Below are 9,882 nucleotides of genomic sequence, written 5' to 3' on the forward strand. Positions count from 1 at the left end.
TTTAATGATACTTTTTCCTCTATTTTCCCAACAAATTTTGAAAAAGAAGCCTGTTGTAAATTTCTCATGGGTCAGTGTAAAGCCTTTAAAATCCAAACCCTAAAGATGCAGTTTACTATTCTAAAACTCCCAGAAAATATTGACGTTTACGAGAAAGAAAGCAGGGAGGGCTTGTTTTTGCCAGAAAACTGAAAGCCACAATAATGGCTGTGAATTAGAGAGCATTACAGATTTTTTTGGTCTTTTTTTTGGAGTGCATGCATTAGTGATCTGTTTGACTTGTTCATGACTGAGAAAGGAATTGACAGAATAAAAAACAAAATCCTTTGTTTGACATCCTCTAAAGCCTTCGTTTCCACAGTTAAGGCCGGGCCCCCACTGTGGGTCATGAAACACCCCATGGAGGGTCTCAAAGAAGAATTACAGGAATCAAGTTAACTTTTAAAACGTTTGCAGATGGTGTTTATAGCTCCATTTATAAAAATATAAAAACAGAAGTCATAAATGGATAAAAAAGATGACTGATTGGGAGCTCTTTATCAGATTGTTTATTATCATATTTTTACTTTTCAACCAGCAGCAGTCTGGACCATGAGTCTCTGCAACATTTATATTGTGGGTCAGAAGCTGAAATGTTTGGGAATCGCTGCTCTAAAACAAGTTAAGGATCATTTAGAGGAGTACAAACTTTCAAGAAGAGTTTAGACCAGAGTTGTTGCCCTTCAGCTTTGAAAAGAGCCATTTAAAGTGATCCAAGCAGCCTGTTCAGATGCCTTCAGGAGAGTGTCCAATATGTCCAAAAGGAAGTGTGCCGGACAGATTGTATCTATTGACTTTGTAATTCCTCAGTGACTCTTCAGGAGGTCCAATGATAGTTACCAGACTGGAAAAAACAAGTTGAAAATGAATGTTTGATTAATTTACAGTCAGAACAATTGAAACACTAAAATATTTACACCAACAGAACAATAAGCACGTTTAGCTTATACCAGTCCAATGAATCATCATATATGATTTGTGTAGTTTGTAGTCATTAAAGGTATTATAAATTGTTGTAGTCTAACATTCTTGTTAGAAGCGTTAACACTCAGACCTGAGCATCCTTTTTTAATTTAGTAATTTTGTTTTCTCTACATTCAGCCTAGCAGTGAGACAGATAGTTTAAGACATCTCTGTGACTTATGGCTGCTCCTGTAATGCTCCTGTTGTACTCATTTAATTATGATGTCACCCGTGGAAGCTGGGAATGATGAGCTGGAGGAGAGGAGAGACGGTGAAGCTCTTGTTATGCAGGAGAGAATATCCAAATGTCTGTATTTTTTTTCTAATTTATAGGCTTCTTTCAATGTAAAGCAGCAAATGTATTCCTCGGATACTCCTCGAAGCATAAGAATCATTAAAAAAATTCTGCCTATGCATTTATTATACTGGAGAAAAAGATAAGTTTCTGTATGCTCAGCACTGGTTATCATATTTCTGATTCTTAAAGCTGTTTTTCTATCAGTGTTATTCAGTAATCTTATTTTTTGGACMATTCACTTGGACTGCAGCTCTTTTTTATTTTCACAAAGCAGAGTTTTGTAACTACTACATTTATTTTCTTTGCATCAATTCTCTGGCTCTGCAACAGTTTACCTTTCATTCATGCGGCAGGAGAAACCTCAGCTGCCTTCTGTGGACGGATATCTGCTGAAGTAGTTCTTTCTTTAAAAGAAAACAAAAACAAACGGTGATCTTCCTGAAGAGAATAACAGCATATGATATTCTCTGTTTGATTTTTATATCTGGTGGTTTTTTATTCTTAACGTTCTGCTTCTTTGTGCAGTCGGCGATTTCCGCCTCTAGCAAAAACATACAGTACGAGATAAGTTAAAGAACTGTTAACACTAAAGGAATTTGCTCCTAAAAGTACATTCTGCTCATWTTCTGAAAAGTTTTCACCTGTTTTTACATTTAGTGATGTAATTTATATTAATGGAATAAAACTGTTGGAGTTAAGCTTTTTTGTTCTCATCCTTTCTAGGTAACTACAGACCTGAAATCAAAATGCACGGACTCCCACACAGGCACCTCTGCTTCCGCCCCGCTGGCTGCTGGGATCATCGCTCTCGCCCTTGAAGCAAAGTAAGTGCTTATCACCACTTTTCTGAGCTCGGCCTCGAGTTGCTCTTCAGTCGTGATGCCTCGTTTTAATTTTCACCCATTCATCTTTCTCTTTTTTTAAATAAATTCAAGTCATTGCTGTGAAAGGAAAATAAGTAAAAGCAYGACTTTTGTACAATAAGCTCATTAGGGTGTGAGATAAAAAATCTGAATAAAGCTAAAGTTTAAMTCTCCACCTGTTATTAGTTTCTGGCTTGTAGGTGAAAGCTTCTTGACAGCTAATGTTTGTTATAAAAGAAGATTAATATTATTATTACAGTATAATATACTCAGTCATTTTTGTTGCTATTTTTAAAGCTCTTGTGTTCAGCAGAAACTGCCTGTTAGCACGTTAATTTAGCTCAATTATCCCATTTTTCTGACGCAGACTTCTTTAACCTTTTTGTCACATATTCAAACCGCACTTTTAGAAATACATCTGTGGACTAATTGTTCTAACTTTGTCACACTGAGCTAATGGGGCGCAAAATAAAAAGTGGAATTAGTCCTAAAAATGAGTAATTACTTGTGCAACAGGTAGGAAAAAAATACTGCAATTATGAAGGATGTTGATATGGATATAAAGTGAAGATATTTCATATAATGCTGTCAGTGAGTGTAAAACATCAATGTGTACTTATTTTATTTTATTTTATTTTATTTATCGTTATTTAACCAGGCAAGTCCTGTTGAGATCACAGATCTCTTTTTCAAGGGCGGCCTGGGCCTGAAGACAACCTATTGTACATGTTTTTAGAGGTGTGGGGGAAACCGGAGTACCCGGAGAAAACCCACACAAGCACGAGGAGAACATGCAAACTYCACACAGAAAGACCCCAGGTCCAAACAGGGATCAAACCCAAGACCTTCTTGCTGTGAGGCGTCAGTGCTAACCATGCYGCCTTATGTATGCTCTGATTTTAGCCTGCATCACAAAATGTTTAGCTAAAGGGCAGACATGGACTTGAAGCACACGTTGATTAAAGATTTAATCAAACACAGGCAGGACTTAAACCTTGTTTTAATTAGCTGTCYGTGTGCAGTTTTTAACAGTTCAAACCTGGTCAGAGGAACCTCTTTGATCTGTTTTAGGGGCTCAGCTTGATTTATAAGCCAGATCCTTGCCATGCCTGTTTACTCTGTCTGTGTATATCTTTTTTTACGTGACTGTGTGTGCTTGCCTTCTCACCTTTTCCAGTAAAAACCTCACCTGGAGGGACATGCAGCATCTGGTTGTTAGAACTTCTCGCCCTGGTAACCTGGTTGCATACGACTGGAGAACCAACGGCATCGGACGCAAAGGTACAGCAGCGTTCTCCAAGCCTGACTCCACCGTCTGCAGCGAGGAGACACCTTGTGAATTCAATAAAATACGTTAATCTAAAAAGTCACAYTAGCCGTGTTTCCATCAACGTTTTCCAATGTGCATTTTGAGGTATTGAATGTAGATTCGATTAAACTTCCTCCATTTTGCACAAAATTTTACACTCACTCGAGGTGTTTTTTTGGATTTTTCGAAAAAAAAGTTAATGCGCAAAAGTGAAGATGGAAACTAAGTTCTGACATAGCGAACATTTACCTCGATCAGCTGTTCCCGCTGGCTGTCTGGTACCAGTACTGGTACCAGCTGAGGCTGMAGCTGGACCCTCCTCCCACTGTCGGCATCTTCTCAGATATTCCCGTAACGTGAAGAAAACTGCATTTCTTTCTCTATGTCGCCAAAACTAGTTGATATGACAGAATTATTACATCTTTCCCGATTGTAGCAACACGTTCCTGATAACTTTTCTCCACTGTCCTGAGATGTGTATCCCTGAGAGTTTTCCACTTCCACTTCCTGTTTACTACAGCCTTGCGGAACACCAGTGTCTGATGTGATTACTTTGTGTAGCCTGGTTGATTAATTCCAAGCATATCTGAAACACATCTGATTCCTTCTTTTTTCCTTTTTGCGACATTTTAAAAGTTTGCTCAAAATTGGTATCAAAATTAGATGGAAACATTGGCTACTGTCATAAAAAAAAATCACTGAAACTTTTTAAAGAAATTTGGTTAAAACCTACAACTGAGAATCCGTACTTCCCTTTGGGCTGACATTTAAAAATGCTTTTCTCTCTTTTTTTGTTTTTTCTTGCCTTGGTTTTTGCAGTTAGTCATTCGTATGGATATGGTCTGCTTGATGCCAGTGCAATTGCATCGCTGGCAAAGACGTGGAGTTATGTGGGGCCGCAGAGAAAATGTGTGATCTCCATGCTCAGTGAGCCGAGGTTAGTATGCTGCACCTGCACACCCAAAAYGGTGTCAAGAGCTTGTGGTGACATTCACTTCAGCAGCCTGTCTGTTTTTATGTTGATTACTGTATTCCATTTGGATTTGTAGTTCCAGTTAAAAGAGGAATGCAACACACGAGCAAACACTCGAAAAGCTACCTTTTTTTTCTTTCAGTTTGACTTAAGCTTTAACTCCGCCGTTCACACTTTAGTTCATTTTCTGACATTTCCTGCACAAAAAGCTGGTTTGTCTGCATATATTTCATATCACGCTGCCCTTCAGAGAAACCTGTAGAAAAGCTCAGAGGTTATACGGATGTGTGAAAACAGTTAGAACTTTACAGGTGTGCCTTTGAGATGAGACRGGAAAGACGAATTTGAAAAAGAAATTAGCGATTTGACCGATGGACGTGAATGAAAAGTGTGACAGGCCTGAAGGACCGAGGTACTTATTTCACCATCCCCGTCTCACGTTCTCACTGATTTGTAAAATTAGCTCCMCCTTTGAGGCTCCTGTGTATTTTATGTTTCACTCGTGTCTTCATCAGCCTGCAGGTGCCTGTTAAAACGTCTGTCGTCTCACGGCCTTCCCGTACTGAACTGTATCTCCTCATCCATTTTCTTTCTTCTTTTCTTGTCGTCCGTCTAAACTCTGCCTGACATTTCCTCCTCATTATGCGCTCCCTGTCACTTGTCTCTCCGGATTTGAGGTTTGTCTCTTTTACTGCAGCTATGAAACGCTCAGAGCAGATGGTTTGAGCGTCTGGGAGCTGCAGTCGAGGCACGTTACTCAATTTACATTTTTGGATTTTAGCTGACTTACTTATCAGAAAAGACTTAGATTAGAGATCAGAGGTGTTTAGTTGTTTTTTATTATTCTAGTCATTATTTAAAAAAAACATCTTATTGACAAATTATATTGCTTGATCAATGTTATGATTATTTAAAATTACTGTTCTACATCGTACGACTGAGTTTGGCTGATTTATTGTGACTGCAGTCAGTTATTTACTTGTATAGTGATGAAATGAAAATGCTTTGATATTTAATGGCTTGTTTATGAATTTCAGAGAAACGGCACTTTGAAGCTCTGTGTATCTTTGGGACAACTTCTCTGCTCACATTTGGAAAACTGATTTTGTCAAAGCGGGGCGCGTTAGCAGAAGATCTCCTGTGACCACTTATCTAACGGAATAAGGCAGCGTACAGACTTTATGTAATTATCAGATAGATTTCTCTTTATGAATAAGAGGCATTTAGACACGTCTACACACTTTGTTGTACTGAGGAATAAACAAACCATGCAAATTAACATTACTGACAACAAATGTATATGTATAGATATATTGTACCTCTTTAAAGGTACTCGATGTAAACTAAAAAAAACTGAAGTATCACGTTTTCAGCAACAAAGTATTTTTTTATTACGTATTTTGTAAATTTATGCTACTAATATTTGATAATTGCATTTATTTTCATAAGATTTCTTTCATAACAAATATTTTTCTTTTGAAAAGGACACAGAACTATGAACAGTTTGTCAATTAAATGATGTTAATTATCTTGCAAACAGACCAATATTTATTACATTGAAGCTCATCTCAAAATAAGTTCACACAGAGCTCACACAGATCATCATCATCATGTTTTTATCAACCAGCAGACAGATGTTGAACAAATAAAAGCCCACTAAGTTACCTGAGCTAAAGAAGAMAAACTTAGTTTTTCATTATTTGATGAGAGAAAAACTCGGCCTGTGACACTAATATTAATCAAATACAGAAGGTTTTGAGTTAACTAATAAACTGTTGAACAATCCTGTTCAAAAAAAAGTTTACAACCAGCATTTCCTTTATTATTCATCGGCTTTAACCTTCCAATGACCGCGTGCCATCAAACCATACAGCTCTGCAGCAGAGAACAAGGTTTTTTTTTTTCTTCTTCCAGCTTGATCCAAGTCACATGCTCCACTTTGATAAATTGGCTGTGACATTTTAATTTGAGCAGTGGTTTGTATAAACGTACTTTTCCCTCTCAAATTTAACAGTTGGCATAAAAATATACATATTGCAAACATGCATTTTAGTGTCACTTTGGATTTTTCTGATCAGTTGGGTAATTAGTTTTAAGTTAACTTTGTGATTAACTAAGTGAGGCTGCTTGGTGGTTTAAATGTGTTTAGTTATTCCTGTGATGTAGATAAGAAAATGTGCATCAGTTCGCACTGAAACTGAAGGGACTGTCTCTGAAACTGCCTGCTTCTGTATTTTAATCACATCTGTGTAACGAAAACTGCCCGCCGCGCTCCTTCTTAGAAATGTTATGGATGTGTGTAATCTCCTAAGAGGATTTGAGGTGAAGTAAAGAAAGACCGGGTGATTTACTCGTCCGACATCAGTGAGGCTACAGGTTGGGAGGCACTAATCCTTTTCAAGACTACAAACTCTTCATCCTTAGATGCTCCTACAGTGACCAGGAGCAAAATGCACGCAGATTTCTGAAGCGTTGTTTATCCACCAGCTCTGTACATAATATAAGCTCATAATAAGTTATTTATAATAAGACTCCTTCRCTGCTCTGTTTGTTTCTCATGTTTTACAGGAACATTGGCAGCAATTTATCTATTAACAAAACCGTGGATTCCTGCTACGGCTCAGACAGTTACGTGACATCATTAGAGCACGTCCAGGCCCGGCTCACCTTGTCCTACAACCGGAGAGGAAACCTGGCCATCCACCTCATAAGTCCTGCCGGCACCCGCTCCACCCTGCTCCACCCCAGGTACAGACTCTTCACAAACACAAGCATGCACTTTAATTTAAAGGGAAACCCGACTAGTTGCAACTTTAGACATTATTTTATAAACATTTACTTAACTGTAAAACAAACACTGTAGTTCCAGTGTTTGTTTTTTATAAATTAAAAAAGTATATATTATCACGCGGACGGTGACATGTTATTAACACGTTTAGCCTGTTGAGGTTCGTGTGAGCACCCRAGGCATAATAAAAAATATGTATATATAATTTTCATTTATATGGTGTTTGCTAATAAAGCTAATAATGTTAGCTCAGGAACTATAGTGTGTATTTGTATTATCTATATATGCGTATGTATGTATGTATATATATTTATATATTAGTTTGGATGCTAACACGAAAGCTAACAGGCGAAGCTGAGGTTCTTCTTCCATGAAGCAGCTCTGTTGTCCTTCATCCACACTTCCAGTTTCAGGCYGAGTCATTTCTACATGCTTCAGTCAACTCGCTCTGGTTTCATTGAAAAGGTTTGATCGTCACATATTGTCCAAGATTAACCTTCAGGGTAGATTAGAGCTCGCAGCCTTGCACCAGAGCACCTAGTGAGTGTCATCGTTTACCCAGTATGCTTTGCGGCGTTAATAATATGTGACAATGTGTTTTTTTGCCTACAGTATTTTTTATAGTCTTTGTTTTACAGTTGAATAAGTGTTTATCAAATAATATTTAATGTTACAACTAGTCACGGTTCCCTTTAATAAACAAATGATTCCTGTTTGCTCCACTTCCTGCAGGCCTCATGACTACTCATCAGAGGGCTTCAACGACTGGGCTTTCATGACCACACACTCCTGGGACGAGAACCCCAACGGGGTGTGGACATTGGAGATTGAGAACGTGGCCGGTGCCAGCGATTACGGTAAAGCAGCTGTTTTACTGTTAGTTTATTCAGAAGTGTGTTCTGCAGTATTAAGTTATGTTTGTCCAGAATGCTGTTAATCGTGAGTCTAAGGAGAAATGAGTTCACTTTTCCCTGACTAAAAGTCATATAAAAAACCCTTTTCATTATTCAACACTTTTTGATCTGTTGGGTCTGCTGCTGAGCTCAAAGGTTCAGGATTCAGATCATGAGATTAGAGATCAAGCTTCTCCTGAAGCCAAGGTGTCTTTGCTCTTTTTAACGCCCTGCAGCAGGTTCTCCTGTTTATTCTGCCTCTCACTCCTGAGAAACCAGTGAAGTAAATACTCTTTGTGCATTTTTCATTAAGTTAATGCATCTCCTTGCTTCCTCTAAGCAAGGTTGTTACGAAGAAATAGCATTAAAAAAACTACCTATTTATTTATTTATTTATTTATTTATTTATTTATTTATTTATTTATTTATTTATTTATGGCTCTAAGCTCCTCCTGAAGCCTCCTTTGTCCTCGCCTCCACAAGGTGCATTTTAAGGAATTGAAACGGCTCAGGATTGTGGAAAAGGAACAATTTCTGGGTCACGAGCAGAAAGAGGACACTGTGCAGGATGAAACATTATAAAAAGCTTTCTTTTAAATTTGCCCTTGGGTCTTCCAGCAACAAATGTTTTCAGCTCCTCCCTCAACGTAAGACTTCAGCTGAGAAACAGTTTCACGCTTTCGTTCTCCGAGAGGTTTTAGTGAAACCTCTAAGCTCCGACGCTCGAACGAGTCGTGAAAAGATGTGCACTTTAATAAGTCAACTTGGGCACAGGATGGACTCTCTGCATCTTAAATGTGCACCCTGTATCTCCGAGATATTTTCTATCAGAAGAATCACAGAGTGTAAAGCAAGAGAATGAATTTGCAGAATCTTTAGGGAGTGCTGGAGCGTTACTGTTTTTGACAGGCCTACTTCTAATTTCTGCTTTTATTCCCATCTCTCCTCCCAGGCACCCTGACCCAGTTCACCCTGGTTCTGTACGGCACCAGCTCACCATCTTCCAGCTTTTCTGAAGTCTCTCAGTCCAGCGATGACAGCTGCAAGACTCTGGACCTGAAAATGAAATGCATCGGTAAGACTGGAATCTCTCGTCCTTYGCTTCGTTTCGTTTAGGAAGCGGTAGCAGTCAGAGGGTGGATAAATACCAACAACGTTGGCTGATTGATGTAGGGCTGCACCAACGAATTGATAAAATCGATAAAAATCGATTATTAAAAGCGTTGGCAACAAATTTCATTATCGATTCGTTGTGTTGCGTGATTTATGCGTCCCTCGCTGTGTCGCAGAGCCGTTTACTTCACCCGCAAATTGTTGTCAGTGCTGGCTGACCTAAATAAAGGTTGGGAAGAAAAAAAAAACTCTACCTGTAAAGATTCACCCTCTCTGGACTCTCAATGAAAAGTAGAGACTTCGAACTTTAAAYCACTTTTTAAATTGTGTTGTTTGGCCAAGAAGATCCAAAGATATGCTAAAAAGTATATACAACATTTAATTATTTTAAAAGACAGTCTGATTTGATGATTTCAGAACTGTTTACTGGGTCGAACAATGTTTTAATCACAGGACCAACAACAAGGAAGCAAACTGTAAAGAATTAAAGAAAAAATATAAATGTTAAATGTAAATAAATTCTAATTATAATAAATTAATAATAGTTTTACATCTAAAAATCATTTTATTATTTTAATCTATTTTCCTCATTCAGCAACCTATTAAATTTCAGTTATGTAAAACATTTTTTTCAGTCAGTATT

At 38.0% G+C, this 9,882-nt stretch overlaps 1 protein-coding gene across 3 annotated transcripts in view; it reads left to right on the plus strand.

Moving 5' to 3' along the window:
* Positions 1-9,882, plus strand: part of furina (furin (paired basic amino acid cleaving enzyme) a) — a 71,201-nt gene that overhangs the window by 57,628 nt on the left and 3,691 nt on the right. For all 3 annotated transcript variants that reach the window (XM_014028110.1, XM_014028117.1, XM_014028122.1), the window contains exons 10-15: positions 2,024-2,124; positions 3,341-3,444; positions 4,292-4,409; positions 7,014-7,193; positions 7,966-8,090; positions 9,079-9,201. In XM_014028110.1, coding sequence (XP_013883564.1) covers positions 2,024-2,124; positions 3,341-3,444; positions 4,292-4,409; positions 7,014-7,193; positions 7,966-8,090; positions 9,079-9,201 — 751 coding nt within the window. The remainder of the gene's footprint in view (positions 1-2,023; positions 2,125-3,340; positions 3,445-4,291; positions 4,410-7,013; positions 7,194-7,965; positions 8,091-9,078; positions 9,202-9,882) is intronic.

Source organism: Austrofundulus limnaeus, unplaced genomic scaffold (genome assembly GCF_001266775.1).
Source record: "Austrofundulus limnaeus strain Quisiro unplaced genomic scaffold, Austrofundulus_limnaeus-1.0 Scaffold5, whole genome shotgun sequence".
Taxonomy (NCBI): domain Eukaryota; kingdom Metazoa; phylum Chordata; class Actinopteri; order Cyprinodontiformes; family Rivulidae; genus Austrofundulus; species Austrofundulus limnaeus.